General features: G+C 41.5%; 1 protein-coding gene across 1 annotated transcript; it reads left to right on the top strand.

Moving 5' to 3' along the window:
• Positions 1-894: 894 nt before the first annotated feature.
• On the top strand, positions 895-26,657 carry LOC105482717 (ARF GTPase 4). The gene is made up of 6 exons (XM_011742970.3): positions 895-1,303; positions 13,549-13,629; positions 14,004-14,113; positions 21,023-21,094; positions 22,673-22,798; positions 25,725-26,657. The coding sequence occupies exons 1-6, from the start codon at positions 1,237-1,239 to the stop codon at positions 25,809-25,811; spliced, it is 543 nt and encodes a 180-aa protein (XP_011741272.1). The 5' UTR covers positions 895-1,236; the 3' UTR covers positions 25,812-26,657.
• The last annotated feature ends 257 nt before the right edge of the window (positions 26,658-26,914 follow it).

Below are 26,914 nucleotides of genomic sequence, written 5' to 3'. Positions count from 1 at the left end.
CAAAAATACAAAAATAGCTTACTGTTTTTGAAAGTTTGCAAGTTTTTCTTATTCAACCCCATCCTATGGAAATATGCCAGTTGGAATAAGCAACTACAGAACCACAAAGGACGGCACTATTAGAAAAACAGATTAAATCTTTATCCTGGCAATGAGTCTAATAAATTAATCATTGTTGTGAATTTAAGAAGGTGTAGCAGGCCGGGCACGGTGAGCCACCGCGCCAGGCCTGATCAAGAGGCTTTCCACTTCCTCAACCTAAGGAGTAAGTCTTTCATGCTGCTTCTAGGAGAAAAAGTACAAGAAAAGCAAGACTTCCTCGTTGCCTTCTCTTTAAAAAGCAATAGCCGATGAACATGTCTTGGAGCGCTCTCGCCTTGATAGAATTAAAGATCTTCAGAATAACCTAGCGTGGTGGTCGAAGCGTCTCGCCTTAGCTCATTAGGATGCCACAGTTTCTCGGCCCACAAGTCGGCTTTTAACCACTTTTCTCTGCAAAAGGCCGGGCCGGTCTTCACGCGTTAACTAAGGCAAGCGTCTGGCCCCGTGTGTGAGACGTCTAAGTTCATGGCATCAGGGAATTCCCATCGCGCGTACCGTAATAGAAGAGGGCGAGGTTCCTCACCTAACCCATAATGCTCAGCTCGCCTTTCCGGAAGCAAGTACTATCACCCCGACAATGCCTTTATCCGAGCGGAAGCGTCTCGCCCTGAGTCTGATTGGAAGTGACGAAGCGAGGTATTGTGGGACTTTGTCCGTCGCCCAGTACGCATGTGCCCCAGCCGGCGTCTCCCGACTCTTGGAGCCACGTCCAGACGGTGGCGTCGTCGAGAGATGCACGTCAGCGAAACTGGCCAATCCCCTGAGCGCGCAAGCGCAGTGGCTTGGGCGCACCGGAAGCGCAGGGGGATGGGGCGGCGGTGACGCGATTCTGTCCGCGTTGGAGGGGCCGGGCCGCTGCTGGAGTCGCCGCGGCCGCCGCGTGACGTGGCACAGCCAGATCCTAAAGGCTAGAGCCGGAGCTGCCGCGCCAGTCGCCTAGCAGGTCCTCTACCGGCTTATTCCTGTGCCGGAGGTTCATCAGCACAGCGGCCAGCGAGACGGGCCTGCCTCCCCCTTTCTTCCTCCGCTCTTTCTCTTCCCTCTCTTTTAGTTTGCCTGGGAGCTTGAAAGGAGAAAGCACGGGGTCGCCCCAAACCCCTTCTGCTTCTGCCCATCACAAGTGCCACTACCGCCATGGGCCTCACTATCTCCTCCCTCTTCTCCCGACTATTTGGCAAGAAGCAGATGCGCATTTTGATGGGTGAGTGAAGGGCTGCGAGTCGAGGCGGGATCTGGGAAAGGCAGGATCTCTACAATTCAGGTGGCCTCTGGGCCTGTTTTTCTCTCCGCCCGCCGTGGTGGGGGAGGGGCGCCGGGTCGGGGGTCGGGAGGAATTCTTAAGGGGGAACAATGGAGCGGAGGGTGAGCGATCCCTCCCCAGATCTGTTGCCAGACGAGGCAGCGACAGGGTTTTGGGCAAGGTTTCTTCTTTCTGGACTTGACTTTTTCCCCTTGATCTTATTGAAAGCTGGACAACATTAGGCAGAGATGTGGGGAAAGCCAACTCTGGGAAGGAAACACTTGGCGAGGCCCTTTCTGGGGGTGCGATCTGCATACCTTCTTGCCCGGGTGTGGACAGCCGTCAGGAGGAAGGCAGAGCCACTCTAGCCTTTTCCTTCCCACTCTGCGCTTCGTGTACAGTCCCTGCACAGTCCGTTGGTATGTGAGCCAGCGGCCACCCGGAGCCTGGAGTCGCCCGGGGCAGGAAGTTGTGGTGGCCAGGGAGCACCCAAGGTTTCCTAAGAGTCTGGAGTCCTTCAGCGCCCACTTTGCTAAACTTGGCCTGCGCTGGATTCCCTTTCAAGTTTTTCCCTCCTTGTTAATCTCATTCTCCGAAAACCAAGCTTATCTTGTATTTCTTTGGCTATTTTCAAAAACTTTAAATGTATTTGGTTTGTTCTCCTAGGTTTTCAAACTTATTTAGCCGGCTTAAAGTCTAATGCAAAAAAAAAAATTAGAAACGAATTTTTAAAAAATACCTGATAAATTTTCAGTAACTGAACTGAACAGAACATCATGACGCTGAATTTTAAGGTAGCCTTGTTAAATAGTAACTACAATTTTTTAAAATTTCTTTTTAGAAAATTGACTTTTAAAAAACTGCTTTTTAGGGGGCGTGTTTTTGCTCAGCTAAGGGAGAAGGGCTGTCAGTTGGCTGATGTAAGCAACCGCTCCCGGTTAGTGTGACCAGCCTACATCACAGCTGAGCTCCATGGACTAGAATAACGCTGAAAGAAGCCCCTCTAACTTTGAACGTTGAAACTTGTTGGTTCATTAGCTTGTGTTCTACCAGAGGAGATTTTATTTTCTTTCTTCCTTTCTTTCCTTTTCTTTGTTTCGACGGAGTTTTGCTTTTGTCACCCAGGCTGGAGTGCAGTGGCGCAATCTCCGCTCACTGCAACCTCCACCTCCCGGGTTCAAGAGATTCTCCTGCCTCAGCCTCCCAAATAGCTGGGATTACAGGCATGCAACACCACGCCCGGCTAATTTTTTGTATTATTAGCAGAGACGGGGGTTTCACCATGTTGGCCAGTCTGGTCTCGAACTCCTGACCTCAGGTGATCCACCCACCCGGGCCTCCCAGGGTACTGGGATTACAGGCGTGAACCACCATGCCGGGCCGGAGGTTTTATTTTGGAACTGTACTACCATCGAAAGCTTTCAAACACAAGCTTCTGTAATATTTCAAGGTATATAAAGAGTAACAGTATATACATTGGCTCGTTTAATTTTCCTCTTAACTCATCGTATTTACATTTTGTGAAACAATTGTTTATGATTCATAAAGTGTTTTCTTTTTCAAAGTTTCTTAGATTTCCTTTGTCAAGAGAACAGAATTATTTTAGGAGGGCAAGCATATTTAAGTTAAGACTGAAAGTTGGCAGTCTGAAAAAGGATCGGAAGTTAATGGGAGGACTTTGGACTGCGATAAATGAATTTCCAGCCTGTTCTTTAAAGAGATTTAACAATATATGGTTGTGTTCCAGAACACGTAGTATATTGGTCTTTTTACTTAAGATTTATTGTAAATAAATTGCTATTTTTCGTTTCCTTAGTCTTTTGTGATTGATGAAAGTATCAGAGGGGCAAGGAAGATAGAAGTATGCTAGATTTGAAGAAAATGGGAGAGAAAAAATATTGAAGTTTCTGCATTTGTGCGGAGGATTTAGGAGTTACTTGTTTTGAATGTTTAACTCAGGCATGCTATTGTTTTGCACTTTAATTTTGGGATAATCAGTTTTCCTTGACTAAAAACACTTCAGTCACAAGATCAACATTTATGGTAACTCATCAAAGGAGGTATCAACGTATGAGGAAGATATGTGCATGAACAGGGAAAAAGGTGGTTTGGAAGTTTGATAATTCTTAATTTTTCTGTCTGGCTTTATGAGTGACTGACCGCAAAAATAATAGATCACTTTTTTTTTTCTACCCCATTCAACTGTTGGAATTATTGGTTAATGTTTTACATTAGTGTGCTTCTTTTTTCTTTATAAAGCTTAGATAAGATTCATGCCCTCCTGAGTCAGACTTTTTTCAGACTTTACCATTTTAAAGTATAAAGGAGATAGGAGTTAGCTGATGTCTCGGGTTTGCCAAACTACTGTGGAGAAGTTTTAAATTTAATTCCTGCACCCGGTGTTCTTCCAAAAGTTCAAGTAACTTCAAAAGATGTTGGAAGTCAGCTTGTAGTTAACTGTAATTAAAAAACCAACACAGTGTATCAAATTTAACATAATCTGGACTATTGATTGACAGAAATTATGTACTAGTTATAAGGGGAAGTTACGCAAGTGATGGTATTGCCCATGCTGCTTGAGTTAGAAAGCAGCATAGACTCACACCTATAATCCCAGCACTTTGGGAGGCCAGGTTGGGAGGATTGCATTGAGGCCAGGAGTTTTTGACCAGCCTGGTCAATTTAGCAAGACCCCATCTCTATTTGAAAAAAAATAAAAATAAAGCAATAGCTTCTGTATTTAATTTAATTTAATTAATTTTTTTTTTTTTTGAGATGGAGTTTCACTCTTGTCTGCCAGGCTGGAGTGCAGTATGGCACGATTTAGGCTCACTGCAACCTCTGCCTCCTGAGTATCTGGGATTACAAGCGCCTGCCACCAAGCCCGGCTAATGTTTGTGTTTTTAGTAGAGACGGGGTTTCACCGTGTTGGCCAGGCTAGTCACAAACTCCTGACCTCAGGTGATCCACCCGCCTTGGCCTCCCAAAGTGCTGAAATTACAAACATGAGCCATCACACCCGGCCAGCTTCTGTATTTTGTATATATTTTTAAAATAATTATGTTTTTTTCCTTTTGAGTAGCTGAGACAACAAGGACATGCCATTCGACCTGCCTGGCTAATTTTTGAAATTTTTTGTAGCAAGAAGGTCTCACTATCTTGCCTATTCTTGGGCTGAAGCAATCCCCCCACCTTGGCCTCGAAAAGTGCTGGTGTTACAGGGTGAGCCACTGAGCCTGGCTGCATTGTCTTGTTTTAAGTCTGGTTTCTGTATCTTGATCCATGATAAGATGTAATGTTGTTAAGTGAATCCTTAAATTATGTATATATCCAAAAATACTAATGTGTTCTGCAGAGGAATTATTAATTCTGATCTCTTTACTTTGAACTTTCCAGTCCTTGCCTGTAGAACAGCTGAAAAAGTGTTAGTTTTTTTTTTTTTTTGAGACAGAGTCTGGCTCTGCCGCCCAGGCTGGAGTGCAATGGCCGGATCTCAGCTCACTGCAAGCTCCGCCTCCCGGGTTCACGCCATTCTCCTGCCTCAGCCTCCCGAGTAGCTGGAACTACAGGCGCCCGCCACCTCGCCTGGCTAATGTTTTGTATTTTTAGTAGAGACGGGGTTTCACCGTGTTAGCCAGGATGGTCTCGATCTCCTGACCTCGTGATCCACCCGTCTCGGCCTCCCAAAGTGCTGGGATTACAGGCTTGAGCCACCGCGCCCGGCCAAAAGTGTTAGTTTTTAAAAGCTTGTTGATACCAGTGTAGTATAGTATGCCAGTGTAGTTCTGTATTGTCTTGAATGTGACTGTGGTTTTGGGGGTGTAGAGATGTTCGGGAGAAAGGATCCTATATTTGTCACTTTAAAAAATATTACCAAGCTAAAGAGTGGTGTTTTATATTTGTTTCTTAGCATATTTTGCAAATCCATCTATTTATGTAATTTTTTTTCCTCCTGATTCTTTTTTTTTTTTTTTTTTGAGATGGAGTCTCGCTCTGTCGCCCAGGCTGGAGTGCAGTGGCCACATCTCAGCTCACTGCAAGCTCCGCCTCCCGGGTCCACGCCATTCTCCTGCCTCAGCCTCCCGAGTAGCTGGGACTACAGGCGCCCGCCACCTCACCCGGCTAGTTTTTTGTATTTTTTAGTAGAGACGGGGTTTCACCGTATTAGCCAGGCTGGTCTCGATCTCCTGACCTTGTGATCCGCCCGTCTCGGCCTCCCAAAGTGCTGGGATTACAGGCTTGAGCCACCGCGCCCGGCCTTTTCCTCCTGATTCTAAAAGTAGTATATGTTCCTTCTGTTACATTTAGAAAACAGGTAAAAGAATAAAGTGATAATTACCTATCTGTAATTCTACTATTCTGTCATATTTACTCTCAGCCTTATTTTTATTTTTATTTTTTGAGACAGGGTTTTGCTCTGTCAACCGTACTCTGGGGCACATACAGGTGGCATGATCATAGCTCACTGTAGCCTTGAACTCCTGGATTCAAGCGATCCCTCCTACCTTAGGCTCTGGAGTAGCTAGGACTACAGGCACCACTATGCCCAGCTCATTTTTAAATTATTTTGTAGAGAATAGGGGTCTTGTTCTGTTGCTAGCTGATCTCAAACTCCTGGACTCAAGAGATCCTCCTGCCTCAACCTCCCAAAGTGCTGGGATTACAGGTGTAAGCCACCACACCTGGTACATGCTCAGTCAGCCTTTTAAGAGGAAGTTTTGGTTCCTCTAAAATTGTAGTTGTGATATTTAGTTTTGTGTCCTCTCTTTTTGATTTAGCTTATTACAAGCATTTTCTGAGGTTATTGGTTGAACATATAACTGCCAACCTTTGAAAAAACAGGCTCTTCTCATTATGTGAATATAGGAAATGGAAAAGGCAAAAATCCTGTTTCATGCCACTGGTTGATAGGTACAGCCATCCTTAGATGCACCCTTTTGCATTATTATAGTAGTGCAATAGGCTGTAAGAAACTTTGATAATTTGCTGCTAATTAACTGATAAAAATGCAGATGTTTCTCATCCGTGCATAGAAGCAGAACTTAAGTTCACATTTTTCCATATACCTGGTGGCCTCAGTTTCAGTTTGGATGGTCAAGCCTCTGATGAATTCGATAAAATATATTTGAGACAAAGTCTCAGTGTGTCACCCAGGCTCGAGTGCAGTGGTGCAATCTCCGTTCCCTGCAACCTCCACCTCCCGGGTTCAAGCAATCCTCCTGCCTCAGTCTCTCGAGTAGCTGGCATTACAGGCCCCTGCCACCATGCCTGGCTAATGTTCATATTTTTAGTAGAGATAGGGTTTCACAATATTGGTCAAGCTGGTCTGGAACTCCTGACCTCAGGTGATCCACCTGCCTCACTCTCCCAAAATGCTGGGATTACAGGCGTGAGTCACCATGCCCAACCAAGATATTAAGATACAGTATGTCCACCAGAAAAACCTAAAGTCAGGATGGCAGTATGTAAATAGTATTTGAGGTATCTGGCATCAGAACTAGGGTTTGTTGGTTCTGGCTTTTTAGAAATTTTTTTTAAAAATTGAGATATAATACATATACCATAAAATTTACCCTGTTAAAGTGTACAGTTCTGTGGGTTTTAGTATATGTATTGACAAAGTTGTGTAACCATCACCATTGTCTAATTCCAGAATTTTTCATCATCCCTCAAAAAACCTGATACCCATTAGTAGTAATTCCCATTCCCCCTTCTTCCCATCTTCTGGCAGCCAGTTATCTCTTTTCTGTTTCTATGGGTTAATCTATTCCAGACACTTCATTTAATGGAATCATGATTTATGGCCTCTTATGTCTGGCTTTTTTCACTTGGCATGATGTTTTGAAAGTTCATTCATAGTGGACTGGCGCAGTGGCTCACGCCTGTAATCCCAGCACTTTGGGAGGCCGAGGCGGGCAGATCACGAAGTCAGGAGTTCGAGACCAGCCTGTACAACATAGTGAAACCCTGTCTATTCTAAAAATACAAAAATTAGCTAGGTGTGGTGGCAGGCACTTGTAGTCCCAGCTACTCAGGAGGCCGAGGCACGAGAATCCCTTGAACCCGGGAGGCAGAGGTTGCAGTGAGCTGAGATTGTGCCATTGCATTCCAGCCTAGGCGACAGAGTGAGACTCTGTCTCAAAAAAAAAAATAAAAAAAGGAAAAGAAAAGAAAAAAATTCATTCATATTATAGCGTATATTAGTCCTTCATTCTTCTCATTTTTTTCCTTTTCACAAAATTCACATAAGCATCTCATTTCTTTTGATGGCCAAATAGTAATTACATTGTATGGATAAACCACATTTTATTTATTCATTCATCAGTTGATGAAAATTAGGTCATTTCCACTTTCTAGCTCTTCAACATTTATGAACAAGTTTTTGTGTGGGCATGTGTTTTAAATTCTTTGATAAATACTTAGGAGCGGAATTGTGTCATGGTAACTGTCTTGAACATTTTGAGGACCTGACAAACGTTTCCATTTTACATCCTCATTTACATCCCACTAGCAATGTATGAGGGTTCTAATTTCTCTGCAAGACTTAGGTTTTTAAATATCTGTTCTTCTTTTTCTGTGATTATGGGGGACATTTCTGGACATTAAATGTCTCATCTGTAAAATGAAAGGTTATTGTGAGGATTAAATTCCAAAAATGTATGGAATCACCTAGTACTATGCTTAGAATGCAGTAAATATTCAATTTTAAATTATTGTTTAAAATTATTATGCAGCGTGGGCACCATGGCAAGACCTCATCTCTACAAAAAAATTTTAAACATTAGCTGGGCATGGTGGCGTGCTCCTGTAGTCCCAGCTACTGGGGAGGCTGAGGTGAGAGGATTGCTGGAGCTTAGAAGTTTGAGGCTACAGTGAGCTGTGTTTGCACTACTGCATTCCAGGCTGGGTGACAGATCGAGACCCTGTCTCGAAAAAAAAATGTGTATATATATACACACACACACACTTAAAATAATGAAGGTATATTTCAAACTTGTAGATAATTTGAAAGATAAAGGAAAACATGAAAAATCTTTTTATCCATCTGAAAATACTCTTTTGTCTTTCCAGTCTTACTCCTTTCTGCAATATTTTTTTCTCCCTCAAAGTTGAGATCATTGGATCTAACTTTTTTTTTTTCCTTTTTTTGAGACAGAGTCTTGCTTTGTCGCCCAGGCTAGCGTGCAGTGGTGCTATCTCGGCTCACTGCAGACCCTGACTCCCGGGTTCAAGCCATTTTCCTGCCTCAAGCCTCCCGAGTAGCTGGGAATACAGGCGCCTGCCACCGTGCCCAGCTAATTTTTTTATTTTTTAGTAGAGACGGGGTTTCACCATCTTGGGCAGCTGGTCTCGAACTCCTGACCTTATGATCCACCTACCTCGGTCTCCCAAAGTGCTGGGATTTCAGGCATGAGACGCCGTGCCTGGCCGGATCTAACTTCTTTAATTTAAAATATAAGTATTTCTTGCTGCCCTAATTATGGGCAAAGGTTTGTTTTGTGGGGATTTTTTTGTTTGTTTTTCTGAGACCGAGTCTCGCTCTGTTGCCCAGGCTGGAGTGCAGTGGCGCCGTCTGGGCTCACTGCAACCTCCACCTCCCGGGTTCAAGCTATTCTCCTGCCTCAGCCTCCCAAGTAGCTGGGATTACAGGCACCCACCACCATGCCTAGCTAATTTATGTATTTTTAGTAGAGATGAGTTTCACCATGTTGGCCAGGCTGGTTGCGAACTGCTGACCATGTGATCCGCCCACTTCAGCCTCCCACAGTGTTGGGATTACAGGCGTGAGCCACGGCGCCTGGACTTGTTTGAGACGGGGTCTTGCTCTGTTGTTCAGGCTGAGGTGCAGTGGTGCGATCATGACTCACTGCAGACTCGATCCCCTGGGCTCAAGGGATCCTCCTTCTTCAGCTTCCCATGTAGCTGGGAATATAGATGCACACCACCCTAATTTTTTGTTTGACACAGGGTCTCAACTTTGTTGCCCAGGCTGAAGCACAGTGGTGTGGTCACAGCTCACTGCAGCCTTGACCTCCTGGGGTCAAGTGATCCTCCCATTTCAGCCTCCCCCAGTAGCTGGGACTTCAGGCATGTGCCATTACACCTGGCCAAATTTTTTTTTTTTTTTTGAGATGTAGTTTTGCTCTTGTTGCCCAGATTGGAGTGTAATGGCGCGATCTCGGCTCACTGCGACCTCCGCCTTTCAGGTTCAAGGGATCCTCCTGCCTCAGCCTCCCGAGTAGCTGGGATTACTGGCATGCGCCACCACACCCAGCTAATTTTGTATTTTTAGTAGAGACGGGGTTTCTCCATGTTGGTCAGGCTGGTCTCAAACTCCTGACCTCAGGCAATTCACCCTTCTCGGCCTCCCAAAGTGCTGGGATTACAGGTATGAGCCACCATGCCGCACTCACACCTGGCAAAGTTTTGTATTTTTTGTAGAGACAGGGTTTTGCCATGTTGCCCAGGCTGGTCACAAACTCCTGAGCTCAGGCGATCCACCTGCCTCAGCCTTCCAACGTGCTGGGATTACAGGTGTGAGCCACCATGCACAGCTTCCCAGCTAATTTAATTTTTCTTTTTTTAAAAGATGGATCTCGCTCTGTTGACCAGGCTGGTTTCAAACTCCTGGGCTCAAGCGATCCGCCTGCCTCCGCCTCCCAAAGTGCTAGGATTACAGGCGCGAGTGACTGCCTGGCCAGCAAAGATTTCTGAGGTAGTTTTCCTGCTATATTAACACTTTGGTCAAAGTGCAGGTCTAGTTAAGGAGAACAAGTATTATTCCAGTACATCTTTCAATACAGTTGCTTGTTTCTGGACACGAAGGGGAGGGAGGACATTGCTGGGCTATACAGATTAGTCTTATCTCGGCTAGTTGAAAATTGGTAATAGTTTTCATTTTGTGGAGAAATTTCACTGCCAAATATTGCACCATTAAGGAAATACATAAGAAATGACTAAAGTGGCTCGAAGTTGTTGGACCAATATGTTTTTGAGCAAAGAACTGTAAGTTTTAAGTGACGACGGTATATGTTTAATTTGTGCATTAAAGCTTAGAAATAGCTTTTTAAAAAACTCTTAGTTTGCATTTATATAGCATTGTTATTTTTTATACAACTGCATAAGATACATTCTGTGTTGCTGTGAGCCATTAAACTGTTGTCTTGTAATTTATATTTAGAAAATAATTTGTGGATGCTTAAAAGTCATTGTGGGTAAATTATTTTTCCCCTGGAATTCTGGGGTGACCTAGAAATGGTTGCATGATTTTGTAAACACTTCCCTTTTTGAAAAAGTAAAATGAGTATATAAAATACTATATATTTAAAGCCCTCAAGGAGTCATCTTCAAAAAGATGTATCAGGAAATATAAACAGCCCAACATTTTAATAAAAAAAAAAATCTACTTGGACAATTTTTTTTCTCTTTTCATAAAAGTAATACATGTTTTTTGGGTAAAAAAAATTCCTATCAGTAGAGGAGCAAGGAAACTATTAATTATTCATACAAGCACATATAAAACCTATTAAAAGAAACTTTGGAGTACCTACATGCTTTTGTATAATTTAAAATAATATAATCATGATTTGTCTTGGATTTCTTCCATTCTTTGTCAATATTTTTGGATTTACTTTTTTTTTTTGAGACCGAGTTCCGCTCTTGTTGCCCAGGCTGGAGTGCAATGGCATGATCTTGGCTCACTGCAACATTCGCCTCCTGGGTTCAAGCGATTCTCCTGCCTCAGCCTTCAGAGTAGCTGGGATTACAGGCATGTGCCACCACATCCAGCTAATTTTTGTATTTTTAGTAGAGACAGGGTTTCACTATGTTGGCCAGGCTGGTCTCAAACTCCTGACCTCAGGTGATCCGCCCACCACAGCCTCCCAAAGTGCTGGGATTACAGGCATGAGCCATGGCGCCAGGCCTTACATTGTTTTTAATTGGCAGTCTGAGGTCCAGTTGGACCTCTGGTGGTAACTGGCAGGTACCTTAGTTTTGTGTGTGTGTGTGTTTCCTAATCAGCGTCTGTTTCATTTCTGACTTGGCTGAATCATATTTGAACTTAAAGGTTAATTTTAGTTAACTTAAAAATCTGATGCTTTCAACAGACAGCTTTGTTGAACCATTTAAAGATCCAGTTGTTTTTTGCCACCCCCCCTTTGTTTTATATCTTGTTACTAAAGATGCCAAACTTAATAGCTCCTTTTTATGTATTTTTTAGAATTATGTTTTCTGATCTTTTTGATACTGTTCCATACTCAAAAAATAAAACACTTGTGTAACAGTTGGCTTTTATTATTATGCTCATGAATGAGGGCTTGATGTGGGCTGATCACACTGACTAGTATTTGGGAAGAAATAAACCTGTATCCCAGTACGAAGTGGGGAACAGGGTTTTACGGGACAAAGGAATAAAAGGCTTGAGTCTCCAAAAAGAATTTAAAGTTATTGTTGGTAGGGTACAGAGCAGAAAGGGTTGTTAAGAGGGTGGAAGGAATCGGAATTGCCTGTAGCCTTCAATTCTGTTTTGGACTAACTGATAAAAGATAGACTTACTTGCATAGGAATGTAAATTAGATAAGTGAGATAATTTCAGCTCTTTTTTTAACTTACTAGCATTGCTTTTATGTGCTAAGTCATGCTTTGATTTAAATATTAAGAAAGTGTCCTTGCTTAAATCAATACTCAATTGAATTGATATAAAAATCTGTGATAAATCCAGGCAGCCAGATACGATATCCTAAGAACAATGATAAATTCAATGAGGTTATTAGATATTGATCTTTCATTTGTGAGGGCTTTAACAAACACTGCAGAATATTCAGGTTTTGAGAGATTCATACTTACAAGCATTTAATTTGTTCTTCACTGTCACCCTAATAAAGAGGTATAGCCTCTTGTTCTAGTGTGGATTTTTTTTCACAAGCAAACACATTCCTCCCTACTTGTACTTCTGCCTCAAATGAATCATTTTAAGAATTTAGGTCGGGCACAGTGGCTCACACCTGTAATCCCAGCAGTTTGGGAGGCTGTGGTGGGCAGATCAAGACCAGCTTGGCCAACATGGTGAAACCCCGTCTCTACTGAAAATACAAATTAGCTGGGAGGTGGTGGCACGTGCCTGTAATCCCAGTTATTCGGGAAGCTGAGGTAGGAGAATTGCTTGAACCTGGGACATGGAGGTTGCAGTGAGCTGAGATCATGCCATTGCACGCCAGCCTTGGTGACAGAGTGATACTCTGTCTCAACAACAACAACAACAAAAATTTAGATATTACTTAATATTGTAGATGAATGTGATAGGGCCATTTTTATAACATAGGTTAATCAGACTTTGGTTTTCATTTTGGCACATTTAATGTTGAAATGGATTTAAGCAGGGGTAAAATTGGCTTCATCTTCTTTTATTATCATTATAAGGTCACTAGGACATAGTTATAGAAGGTCACTAGAACATAGTTACACCACTAGGACATAGTTATACCAGTGTATTTTTACCCCTTAGCATCAAAATCTCTTACCCAAATTGTACTCTGTAAATAAGAGAAAATATTTTTACAAATCTTAAGATAATTCTTTATTCAGTTTTGTGTTCTCTGAATCAACTTCTAATCTGTGTTTTAAAAAATGGTAGTATGGCTGGGCACGGTGGCTCACGCTTGTAATCCCAGCACTTTGGGAGGCCCAGACTGGCAGATCACTTGAGGCCAGGAGTTTTAGACCATCCTGGCCAACATGGTGAAACCCCATCTCTACAAAAAATACAAAAATTAGCTGGGTGTGGTGCTGGGCGCCTGGACAACAGAGCAAGAGTATGTCCCCCCCTCCTCTGCCCCCCCGCAAAAATGCTGGTAGTTCATAGAATAAAGTCTTGAATTGGAAGAGATCTTAGATGATCTGATCCAGTCCCTTTATTTATGGCTAATTTCTCTTTCCTCAGTGTCCTAAAGTCACTCAACTAGTTTGTGGCAAAGCTAGAGATTAGAGCCTAAGTCAGCTATATACTCGTTTCCTTTTACTAGTACATGCTGTCTCTCTTGGTCTAGAAAGAAGAATGGAAAGGCTTTCTGTAGGAAGTGTTGCCTTTGGGAATCAGAAATAAGATCATTTCATTTAGACAACTTCTACTTTTGACTTATACTGTAAAATTATTTCTTGGAGTGTGCTTTTGGTCTGGATTTTAAATCTATAATGTCTTCTTCTAGTTGGATTGGATGCTGCTGGCAAGACAACCATTCTGTATAAACTGAAGTTAGGGGAGATAGTCACCACCATTCCTACTATTGGTAAGAAAGTTTACAGATGACTTTATATCATGATGATATGTTGTAAAGTGAAATATATACAGTCTCGTTTTGAGACTGTCTTTTTGTTAAGCATGTTGATTATCTTAGAAGTACTTTTAAAACAGGCCGGGTGTGGTGGCTCATGCCTGTAATCCCAGCACTTTGGGAGGCCGAGGTGGGTGGATCGCTTGAGTCCAGGAGTTCAAGACCAGCCTGCATAACATATTGAGTCCTTGTCTCTGTTGATGTTTAGGTTTAAATATATTTTTTTTTAATAAAAAGAAGTACTTTTAAAACACTAAGAAAATTCCACAATAAAAGGTTTTATTTTCTTAATGACGCCGCACAGCGGTCATTTTTGTTTTTCTTTGTAGGTTTTAACGTGGAAACAGTAGAATATAAGAACATTTGTTTCACAGTATGGGATGTTGGTGGTCAAGATAGAATTAGGCCTCTCTGGAAGCATTACTTCCAGAATACCCAGGTAAGGGATACTATATGTTTTTATAACTTTTCTCTGTGGGTTTCATGCTCTAAAGTTTATGTTAGTATCTAGTATTTACTTGGATATTGGTGTTTACTATGAGTTGGCATTTGTCTTATCACCACTTCTACATTCTTCAGTGGACTCTCACGTATGCCTCGAAGGCTAACTTATATAGGGTGGAAGAGTTGTAAAGCAATTACGGTAAGTGTTTGGAAGATGGGGTGGGTGCTGGTGTACTTCTCAAGAATGAATTAGGTCTCATATACATAGTTCTTTGCTTTCCATCTTAGTTTAGAAAGTAAGGTCTGTATAAACTGTCATTGTAGTTTCTGATGAATGTAAGACAATTGATAGTCCTTTGTTTAGCTCAGTTACTTGTTTACTTTATTAAATACATTAAGGTCAGTTCGCTGCATTGATTTGTAAGATAGTTTTATATTGCCACATAGTGTGTATATATAATACTGGCATGGAAGAGACTTTAGTGAGTGATCCTATAGAACAAGAGTTCTCAAATTTGGGGGTGGCACGTAAGAGTCACATGGGGAACTTTAAAAATCCCAAGACCTAGATCATCCCCTAGACCACTTGAATCAGAATCTCAGGGGATAATCCAGGTACAGTAGTGTTTCTTAAACTGTAATATGCATATCAATCACTTGGGTATTTGTTAAAAATACACATTAATTCCGTAGGTCCTGGCTAAGGCCTGAGATTCTGTATTTCTAGCAAGTTCTTGGGTTGTGCTGATACTACTGGTCTGGTATCTTACACAACAGCACTATTGACATTTTGGGCTGGGTTATTCTTTGTTGTTGGGTATGGGGAGGGCTCTCTATGCATTGTAGGTTGTTTAGTGGCATCCTTGTCCTCTACCCACTAGATGGCAATAGCAGTTCCCCTCAATTAGCAGCCAAAAATCTCTCTACACCTGCAAAATATCCCGTGGAGCAAAATTGTCCCCTGCTGAGAACCACCGTTCTAATCTAACTCTCTTACATATGAGGAAACTGAAACTTGTAATGACTTACCCAAGACGGGAGAGTTTCTTCTTACTCTTCCTTTGTTTAACCTGGTCCCACCTCAATTGTTTTTTCTACCACCCAAGGAATTTGTCAGTTTTTGTTTACTACTTGGTAATTATTTTTTAAGTGGATATCACTGCCACTTTATATGTTTAAGATTTGCAATGTCATCTTGTTATCCAGCTCTTAAAATATTGCATACAAGTGGGGTTTATTGCCATCAGGTGGCAGTGAATACCTTAGGTGAGTGGCTGGGACAACCAGGTTTACATAGTATGTCATATTAAATAAGTGGTATACTTTTTTATTTAAAAATGAGAATGTTTAGGCCAGGTGCAGTGGCTCACGCCTGTAATCCCAGCACTTTAGGAGGCTGAGGCGGGCAGATCACGAGGTCAGGAGTTCAGGACCAGCCTGACCAACACAGTGAAACCCTGTCTTTACTAAAAATACAAAAATTAGCCAGGTATGGTGGCGTGCACCTGTAATCCCAGCTACTCAGGAGGCTGAGGCAGGAGAATTGCTTGAACCCGGGAGGTGGAGGTTGTGGTGAGCGGAGGTTGCACCATTGTACTCCAGCCTGGGTGACTGGGTGACAGAGCATGACTCTGTCTCAAAAAAACAAACAAACAAAAAAAAAAACAAAAAAAGAATGTTTATGGTCATCAATATACAGCTATGACTAGAAAAGATATTTGATACAGAGGCACATGCTTTAAAAAGCTTCATTATGGAAAATGCTAAATACAAGGTGAACATTGCTTATCCGAAATTCTTGGGACCAGAAACCACTGTTTCTGATCTCAAAATTTTGGAATATTTGCATTGTACCCAGTTGAGCATCCTAAATCCAGAAATCCAAAATCTGATATACTGCAGGGAGTTTTTCCTTTGTCACGTTGGTGCTCAGAAAGTTTTGCATTTGGATTTTTGGATTAAGGAAACTCAATCTGTATACATAAAAGTAGAGAGAATAGCATAATAAACTCACATGTATATATAATGCAGCTTCAGTTAACAGGATATAACCAGTGCTGTGTTATTTGATATTCATCTCTAATATGCTCTACCCTCTGGACTGTTTTTTAACTTTTTTTTGAGATGGATTTCTCGTTCTGTCACTCAGGCTAGAGTGCAGCGGTGCAATCTTGGCTCACTGCAGCCTCCGCCTCCCGGGTTCAAGTGATTCTCCTGCCTCAGCCTCCCAAGTAGCTGGGACTTCAGGCATGCGCCACCACACCTGGCTAATTTTGTATGTTTAGTAGAGATGGGGTTTCACCGTGTTAGCCAGGCTGGTCTTGATCTCCTGACCTCATGTGATCCCCCTGCCTAGGCCTCCCAAAGTGCTGGGATTACAGGCATGAGCTACCACACCTGGCTAATATATTTTGAAGAGTTAGATATGAAGTAAAACCTTGCTAATCCTTAAGCCTAATAATTCTTGACCAAGGGTAACCCTGGGTTTATCCCTAGATTTCTTTAGAATGCTTTGTAATTTACTTTGCATTCTTAATTTGAGATTAGACCCAATTCTGGCCTCTTTGGACCACCTTAGAATTAAAAGTCCAAGTACTACTTCCCAGGGAGTTCATGCTAGCTGGGGAAAGCTTTATGTGTTACCTGATAGAATCAAAGCTGAGCTCTTAGCTTGCATTCCCAGCATTACTGATCAGTTCTTCTAGCTATAAAATTTAAAAGAAACTATAGCTTTAACCATGTTTCTAACCTATACTAACAAACCATGGCATAGTGTGTAGTAAATTGCTCTTATTAGATAATTCCAACTAATTTGCCATTCTAAATAATTAAGCAAATATTTGGCTTTTAAAATAATCTCATAGCAGCTGGGCTTATCTGTAGAATCCTAGCTTTTCTTCATTCTTGATTCTAGGCTGTTCCAGGAAGTAAATAATTAGGGATTAATTCCTAAAATAATTCTCCTTCTCAATGTTACTTTGGGACTGATAGCATTATTTGCGTTTTAAAACAAACAAAGGCTGGGTGCAGTGGCTCATGCCTGTATTCTCAGCACTTTGGGAGGCTGAGGCGGGAGGATCGCTTGAGCTCAGGAGTTTGAGGCCAGCCTGGGGAACATAGCAAGACCCTGTCTTTACATCCAAAAAAAAAAAAAAGAATAAAAATGGAAAGTTGGTAGTCAAGATAAAATTAGGTCCCTTTTAAGGGCATTACCTCTTATAAAGGATAGGTTTCAGGACCGGGTACTATGGCTTGCGCCTGAAACACCAACACTTTGGGAGGCCATAACAGGAGGATCACTTGAGGTCAGTAATAGTTCAAGACTAGTCCAGGCAACAGAGTGAAACCCTGTCTCTACCAAAAAAAAAAAAAAAAAAAAAGATTACCTGGGCATGGTGGCATGCTCCTGTAGTCCCAGCTACTTGAGAGGCTGAGGCGGGAGGACCACCTGAACACAGGAGGTGGAGGCCCAAGTGAGGTATGATTGTGCCTCTGTACTCCTTGCCTTTTTTTTGAAAAAAATGGAAGGTTTGGTTCTAAAAAGGAGTAGCTTTTGAAATATGGAAAGGAAGAGACAAGATTTGGTAAAAAAATGCCTGTGATAAGCCAAGCACAATGTTTTCTCTTTGACTGCATTTAATCTTTAACAAGCTTATGAAGTTAGTAGTATTTTTATTTTATTTAGACAAGGCATATTCAAGGATTAGGTAATATTATAACAAGTAGTGTAAGATTTGAATTTGAGTCTGTGTTTCCAAGCATCAAACATTATTTTTTGTTTTTGAGATGGGGTCTTTCTCTGTTGCCCAGGCTAGAGTGCAGTGGCACTATCGTGGTTCAGTGCAGCTTCAGTCAACCTCCTGGGCTCAAGTGATCCTCCCTTCTCAGCTTTCTAAGTAGTTAGGACTATAGACACGTGCCACTACGCCCTACTAAAATTTTAATTTTTTTCGTAGAGACAGTGTCTTACTCTGCCCAGGCTGATCTTGGAACTCCTGACCTCACGTGATCCTCCCACCTCAGCCTCCCAAAGTGGTGGGATTAGAGGTGCCATGCCAGCCAAAAGGTTTTTCAAAGGATAGATATTTAAAGTGATGGTTTTCCAGGTGGTGTGGATGCAGTGTAAAATAAGATAAAAAAGTTATTGGCCGGGCGCGGTGGCTCACACCTGTAATCCCAGCACTTTGGGAGGCCGAGGCAGGCGGAACATGAGGTCAGGGGATCAAGACCATCCTGGCGAACACGGTGAAACTCCATCTCTACTGAAAATACAAAAAAATTAGCCGGGCGTGGTGGCAGGCGCCTATAGTCCCAGCTTCTAGGGAGGCCGAGGCAGGAGAATGGCGTTAATCCGGGAGGCGGCGGAGCTTGCAGTGAGCGGAGATCGCGCCACTGCACTCCAGCCTGGGTGACAGAGCGAGACTCCGTCTCAAAAAAAAAAAAAAAAAAAAAAAAAAAATTAAGTTATGATTTCCAACAGAGATAAAGGAAATGGACTTATAATTTGCTAAAACAAAGGAAATTGTCGTTAAGTGGATGTAAAATAAGTGTTAGATACCCCTGGAGAGCCCAGTACTGTGATAATCCTGAGAGGTAAATAGAAAATGATGTAGGATGGGGCTGGGCACGGTGGCTCATACCTGTAATCCCAGCACTTTGGGAGGCCAAGGCAGGTGGATCACCTGAGGTCAAGAGTTCAAGACCAACCTGGCCAACATAGTAAAATCCCGTCTCTACTAAAAATACAAAAATTAGCCAGGTGTAATGGTGGCCACCTGTAATCCCAGCTACTCAGGAGGCTGAGGCAGAATTGCTTAAACCTGGGAGGAGGGGTTTGCAGTGAGCTGAGATGGCACCACTGAACTCCAGCCTGGGCAACAGAGCGAGACTCTCTCAAAAAAAAAAAAATGTAGTATAGTCCTTTGCCCTCCGTGAATGTTAATCTAGTTACTTTTTTTTTTTTTTGAGATGTAGTTTGCCCTTGTCGCCCAGGCTGGAGTGCAATGGCACAATCTCGGCTCACTGCAGCCTTCGCCTGCCGAGTAGCTGGGATTACAGGCGTGCCACCATGCCTGGCTAATTTTTGTATATTTAGTAGAGATGAGGTTTCACCAGGCTTGTCTCAAACTCCTAATCTCAGGTGATCCACCTGCCTCGGCCTCCCAGAATAGTGGGATTACAGGTGAAAGCCACCGCACCCAGCCTAGTTACTTAAATAAATCAGTAGTACAAGACAATCTGTGATAAGTGACATGATCAAAAGTACTTTCGGGGTCAGGGTTTATCTTTTTTCTTTTTTATTATTTTTATTATTTTATAATTTTTATTTTTGCTCCCTTTTTCTAACTGAAAATTCTGTAATTTCCCATTTGAAAGTTTTTAGAAAAAGAGTTCAACTAATTGCTTCCTAATTCCTTCCATTTCTCTTGTAGTATAGAATTCTAATAATGGGCCAGGTGCCATGGCTCATGCCTGTAATCCCAACACTTTGGGAGGCCCAGATGGGTGGATCACTTGAGTCCAGGAGTTTAAGACCACATGGGCAACATGGTGAAACCCTATCTCTACAAAAAATAGAAAAATTAGCCAGGTGTGGTGGCACGCACCTGTAGTCCCAGCCACTTGGGAGGCTGAGGCGGGAGGATCATTTGAGCCCAGGAGGTCAAGGCTGCAGTGAGCCAAGATTACGCCACTGTGCTCCTAGGCAACAGAGTTGAGACCCTGTCTGAAAAGAAGGTAATATTTATATCTCTGAGAATTGATACTACCTTCTTTTTTTTTAAAGAATGTCTTAATCAAGTAAATCTTTCTCTCTCTCTCTCTCTCTCTCTCTCTCCCTCTTTCCCTCCCTCCCTCCCTTCCTTCCTTTCTCTTTCTTCTTTTCAAGAGATACGGTTTTGCCATATTGTCCTGGCTGGCCTCAAACGGCTGGGCTCCAATGATTCTCCTGCCTTGGCTTCCCAAAGTGCTGGGATTACAGGAGTGAGCCACTGCGCCCAATCTTGGAGTTTTCTTGCTATCTTTTTCTTAAGATGTCCTCCTGATTCTAGAGTTGGCAGGCAGCATTCTGGAGCAAGTTAATTTTTTCCTTCCATGATAAAGCAGATAAAAACTGTAGTGCACCCACTCCCGCTATCCCACCCCCCTTTTATTACACTCTGTACATGCCTTTGATACAATAAGCTAATTCAGTTAGTAAATTCATGGTTTTATTTGTTTGTTTGTTTTTTGAAATAGGGGCTCTCTCTGCCACCCAGGCTGCAGTGCAGTGGCGTGATCTCAGCCCCCTGCAACCTCCATCTCTTGGGCTCAAGTGATCCCTCCCACCTCAGTCTCTCAGATAGCTGGGACTACAGGAGTGCACCACCACGCCTGGCTAATTTTTGTATTTTTTTGTAGAGATAGGCTTTCGCCATGTTGCCCAGGCTGGTCTCCAAATCCTGAGTTCAAGCGATTTCAGGCCTGATCCCTTGACTGCCTCGGCCTCCCAAAGTGCTGGGATTACAGGATGAGCCACCATGCCTGGCCAAATTCACAATTCTTTAGGATCCTTGATTTGTTATTTTTCTTTTTGTTCCTACTTTGTGGCTATTTTGGTACCTGCACTTAAATGTGAGAGTACAGAGGGAAGAGGGGAAAATAGATAAAATTTATTCTTAGGGTAGTTGAGAAAAGTAGTTAATTGGTGAAGAATAAAGTTTTTAGATTTGAAATAGCACTAATAAATTAAACTTACAAATAGATCTCAAATAAGCTTTTAGCATTACAGCTTTAAGTTCTTACTTTTAATGAGATATTTTCTTCCTAATGTCTAACCATTGGTACCATTTTGCTGCCTACACTTCTGTTTCATATAGAGAATGTCATTTAACTGTTAAAATTTACTGAAACAATTTTTCCCCAGGGTCTTATTTTTGTGGTAGACAGCAATGATCGTGAAAGAATTCAGGAAGTAGCAGATGAGCTGCAGAAAATGGTAAGAATATACTTTAAATTTATTATTATGATTAGTTTACACAAGTGGATTTGGGGGGCTAGAAATAAACTTAAGAAACTCTATTATCCACAGGTTCTTAATGTACTTCAAAATCTCTTATAGAGCATTTTGAAAAACACATGGAAGAGTACTTCAGTAAATTGGGAGGAAGGGCAGAGCAGCTTTTTTTTTTTTTTTTTTTTTTTTTAGAATGCCTCATGGGTAATCTTGATGCCTATCTCTGGCTGAAGATATCTGATTTAGCTCAGTCCCTTATTTTACAGGTACCAAATCTATAGTGCTATAGCAGTTTTGACCCTAGGAATCTTGATTCAAATGTTTTGTTCCCAAGGTCATCGGTTCCATTTTCTCTATGCTGTGCCAATAATTATTTCAGAAATGTTTTTTAATAGTAACCATTTAAGGATAAGGAATTTCTTCTGAAAGTAGAGACAAACGTTTGGTTCACAGTGGCATTTTGCAGCCTTGCCATATATTGGATTTCATGTGTTTGTGGTGTTAAATGTACTAAATGGAGGAAGACTGCTGAGAATCCTTGTCATGATTTTAAACTTGTAGCCATAAAATATTTACTGAAATGAAATTTTAATTATCATTCATTCCTCCTAAGACTAGAGGGCAGTTTGTAAAACCGTTGTGCCAGTATATGTGTAACTAAGTCATTGTTGGATTTTTGCCTGAGTCAAATGTCACCAGCTTTCCCTCTTAAAAAAAAAAAAAGAAAAAGAAAAACTTTGTTAAGACGTACTTCACATACTATAAATGTTATCCTTTTAAAATGTGCATATCAGTGGCTTTTAGTATACAGAGTTGTACAACCGTCACCACAATCTAATACTAGAAAATTTTCATCACCCCCAAAGAAATCTTGGAACCATCAGTAGTCACTCCCATTTCCTTCCTCCTACACCACACTCCCAGCCTCTGACAGCCACTAATTACTCTGTCTCTATACAGTCACCTATTCTGGACATTCATATAAATGAAAACATACAATGTGTTCTTTTGTGACTGACTTTTTTCACTTAGCGTAATTTTTCAGGGTTCATCTATATTGTATCATGCACCAGTACAACTTCTGTTCTTGGTACTTTTTTTTGTATTTTTCATGATACTGCCAACGCCCAGATAATTGTGTTATTGTCCCACTGTTGGAAAGGATAGAAGTCTGAAAAGAATCATCATCTGAGTACTTCTGCTACTAAGTACCATAAGATCCTACCATAAACATTTTATTCCCATATGTGTTTCTTGCCCTTATCAGTCCTGACAATGGGTGATCATGAAGGCTGAATGATGAGTGATTTGCTTTAATGGGGTGTAGAATGATTGACTTGAAAAACAGTTCTGTCTTACTTGAAGGCATATGATTGTTTGCTCTGGATTTAAAAACTGAAGGATATGAGACTTCAGTTGTAAGAGTGAACTGTGTGTAGAGAAATTAGGTTAATGTTTAATAGTATATTTAATGCTGAGTAAAGCATATATAGGAAGACAGTTAGTTTCAAAACTCAGATTCCGGTTGGTAGTTGCTAATGCCTTACCTTTTATTTCCAGCTTCTGGTAGATGAGTTGAGAGATGCAGTGCTACTGCTTTTTGCAAACAAACAAGATTTGCCAAATGCTATGGCCATCAGTGAAATGACAGATAAACTAGGGCTTCAGTCTCTTCGTAACAGAACAGTAAGTATTTGGAGGTTGATATTAACCTCTTGACTATTAAGACTTACTAGGATAGTTGTGTAAGCTAGTATTCAGTTTAAACATTTATTATCTCCTTTGGACAAATAATAAGCACATCATTTATTTAAAAATATGGTAATAAACTTTAAATACCTTTATTTCATTTTTGTAAAGATATAGAAAACTGCTGTAGAATAGGTCTAAAGATTATTGATAGTCTATTTTTTCTTTTTTTTTTTGAAGGGGGAGGTAGAAGGAATGGAAAGAAGATTATTGATAGTCTTAATTTTAATTTTGTATCTTTTAAATAACCCTACAGCAAATATTTTGAAATCTGGCTCTCTTACTAAGGATCCAGTAATGTTTGTTTGCTTGTTTCAAAAGTGGAGATGGGGGGCTGGGCACTGTGGCTCATGCTTGTAATCCAACACTTTGGGAGGCCTAGGCGGGCGGATCATCTGAGATCGGGAGTTCGAGACCAGCCTGACCAACATGGAGAAACCCTGTCTCTACTAAACATACACAATTAGCCGGGTGTGGTGGCACACACCTGTAATCCCAGCTACTCCAGAAGGCTGAGGCAGGAGAATCGCTTGAACCCAGGAGGTGAAGGTTGCAGTGAGTCGCGATCGCGCCACTGCACTCCAGCTTGGGCAACAAGAGCGAAATTCGGTCTCGAAAAAAGTGTAGATGGGGTCTCACTTTGTTGCTAGGCTGGTCTTGAACTCCTGGACTCAAGCAATCCTCCCACTATCTCAGCCTACCAAAGCGCTGGGATTCCAGCCATGGTGCCCAGCCTTGTCTGCTTGTTAACAGCTTATGGAGGAGACCAGGTACCACGGCTCACACCTGCAATCCCAACACTTTGGGAAGCCAAGGCAGGAGGATTGCTTGAGGCCAGGAGTTCGAAACCAGCCCAGGCAACAAAGTGAAACCCTATCTCTACAAAAATAAAAATTAGCTGTGTGTGGTGGCATGCGCCTTTAGTCCCAGTTACTTGGGAGGCTGAGGTGGGAGGACTGTTCGAACCCAGAAGTTGGAGGCTGCAGAGAGCTGTGATTGTGCCCATTGCACCCCAGCCTGGGTGACAGAGCAAGACTGTTTCTTTAAAAAAAAAAAAATTATACTTCTCTAAAATTGCTTGTTATTTTAGATCAGTGATTCAGTGATGGAGATAAATTATCAGAAACTTAGTGTCATAGGCTTTTTACAGTAGTTTTGCATTAACCTGTAAATAAGGCAAATACTATGGCTGTGGTAAAAAATGAAACAACAAAGAACCTATTGCAGGCTGGGCGCAGTGGCTCACGCCTATAATCCCAGCACTTTGGGAGGCCTAGGCGGGTGGATCACGAGGTCAGGAATTCAAGATCAGCATGGCCAAGATAATGAAACCCTGTCTCTACTAAAAACTACAAAAAAAATGAGGTGTGGTGGCAGGCATCTGCAATCCCAGCTACTCTGGAGGCTGAGGCAGGAGCATCACTTGAACCTGGGCGGCAGAGGTTGCAATGAGCCGAGATCGTGCCACTGCACTCCAGCCTGGGTGACAGAGTGAGACTCCGTCTCAAAAAAAGAAAAAGAAAAAGAACCTGTTGCCTGTTTGAGGTATCTCAGGCTGATTTGAAGAACATAAACTGGGCCAGGTGTGGTGGCTCACACCTACCTGTAATCCCAGCACTTTAGAAGGGGAAGGTGGGCGGATCACTTGAGACCAGGAGTTTAAGACCAGCCTGGGCAAACATGGTAAAACCCTGTCTCTACTAAAAATACAAAAATTAGCTGGGCGTGGTGGTGCATGCCTGTAACCCCAGCTACTTGTGAGGCTGAAGGCACGAGAATGTCTTGAGCCTGTGAGGCGGAGGTTGTAGTGAACTGAGATTATGCCACTGCACTCCAGCCTGGGCAACAGAGTGAGTACTCTGCTTCAGAACAATCAATCAGTAAATAAGCAAGCAACACTAACTGTAAATGATACAAGTTTTCCATGCTGTGAAGGTATGAATTTGAGCCTTTCCCCAGCCTCCTAGGTTACTGAGATATGGTAGTCAAATAATTGGCAACATGGTATACCTGCAGTGGCCTTGCAGCGTTAAACTGGTCAAAAAAATTAATAAAAGTAAACTATATCTTAAATGTAAATTGTCTTCTAGGTTTTTTTTTTTTTTTTTTTGATACTTTCACACAGTTACTAGAGATAAGATTCATTACCATCTAAAAACAAGAACTTTTTGGAATGCATGAGACTAAAGATAGTGAAATTATCTGAAAAGCCTGCCTTTAAAATATCAACAAACCCTACTCTTTCAAAAATTGCCTTTTTGAGTTTAGTTTTATGGGAAACGAGAGTTATAAAAACCAGATGGATAGTTTATTAGTTACTAATTTCCCCATGATTTCTCTTTTCAGATTAAGTGGTAGAAAGTTTACTAAAAGGGAACCAAAAACTAGTACTGAAAAAAAACCTGAATGACTGAGGGGGGAAAATCTGGTCTAAATATAATGAATAGGTAGAAGTAGCTTGATTGATTGATTGATTGAGACGGAGTTTCACTCTGTCGCCCAGGCTGGAGTGCAGTGGCACAACCTCAGCTCACTGCAACCTCCAGAATAGGTAGAAGCAGCTTTATTTTTTAAAAAATAATCTAAAAAGGTAGAGACAAGGTCTCACTATGTTGCCCAGGCTGGTCTCGAACTATAAGCTCGAGGATCACTAGCTCAAGTGATCCTCCCATCTCCGCCTCCCAAAGTGCTGGGATTTATAGGTGCGAGCCACCACACCCAGCCATAAGTAGCTTTAAATATGGTAGAGTTTTGTGAGAAGCAAGAGGTGTGAGAAGACTCTTAAGTTTGATTAAGACAGTTTAAACACTGGTGTTATATATTAACTTTGTTAATGAAGTATTTTCTTGTCTTTTCTTTACAGTGGTATGTTCAAGCCACTTGTGCAACACAAGGAACTGGTCTGTATGAAGGACTTGACTGGCTGTCAAATGAGCTTTCAAAACGTTAAATGAAACTGGATATCTAACCAAGGACATGTTTGATAAAATTGGCCTAGGCTTGTTACAACAAAATTAGTTTGTATCTTGGTTATTAAACAGTATCTGGGACTCGTTTGGGCAGAATATTATTTTGTTGCCAATTATTGTTTACCAAGTATAATGTTGCTATTTAGCAATTGTGCTTGGTTTTAAAGAAATTCTCCTTGGGAAAAAAGTATCCTTTTTTAATTTTACTTCCCATAAGTGTAAATGCCTGGACATAGCTATTGTGAAACCTTTAAATAAATTGGTTTGAGTGCTTTTTAAGCCCCAGATAAATAATGTTTTAAAGTTATCCCCTTGCTACTTTACTGATACCTTTATCATTCCTGAGACAGTCTGCTAATTTAAAAATGTAGCATTCCATTTGTATTTATTTCTCTCTCTTGCCAAAAAGATTTTCTAATACTGCTTGTACCAGCCACAGAAAGATCCAAAACACTACTCAGCTCTCTTGCACTGAGGAAATTTTTTCCCCCTACATTGACTCCTGGCCTACATCAGCTAAACTTATACCTTGGTGGGGTTTGGATTTGATAGCTAATTAGTTCTGTGCTGGCTGCAAAGAATTGAGATTTAGATGGTTTTAAATACTCAGCAGATTGTCTTCCTTTATATTGTGTCTTTTTTATGTTGCATGTTGCTTTTGTTATCAGCCTGATTTTTTGCTCAGTATATGAGAGTTCTGCTGATGTTTTGTTTATTGAGCAGACATATCTTCATTAAGAGTTTTTGGAAAACTCATCAAATTTGATGAATACATTTTCTGCATAACCCATTTGGAATTATTCCTAATAAAATGATAAAATACGTAATTGTGTTTGTTCTTTTTGAGTCTTGAAGGTATTTGAAATGTATTTTCTATTTAGCAAACTGCTTGCATATTTTATGTACTGTGAACAGTAATACAGATCCCACTGGTAGGTTACTAATTGTATAAAGTGGAGATATGGGTTGTTTTCATGTGTATAACAGCATGGGGAACACTATTAAAAACTTAGAAGTCAGATCAAGAGTAAAAGGAGGGACTGGCATAGTGGCTCACGCCTGTAATCCTAGCACTTTGGGAGGT

Source organism: Macaca nemestrina, chromosome 2, assembly GCF_043159975.1.
Source record: "Macaca nemestrina isolate mMacNem1 chromosome 2, mMacNem.hap1, whole genome shotgun sequence".
NCBI lineage: Eukaryota > Metazoa > Chordata > Mammalia > Primates > Cercopithecidae > Macaca > Macaca nemestrina.
This window is presented reverse-complemented; position numbering and strand designations above follow the sequence as displayed.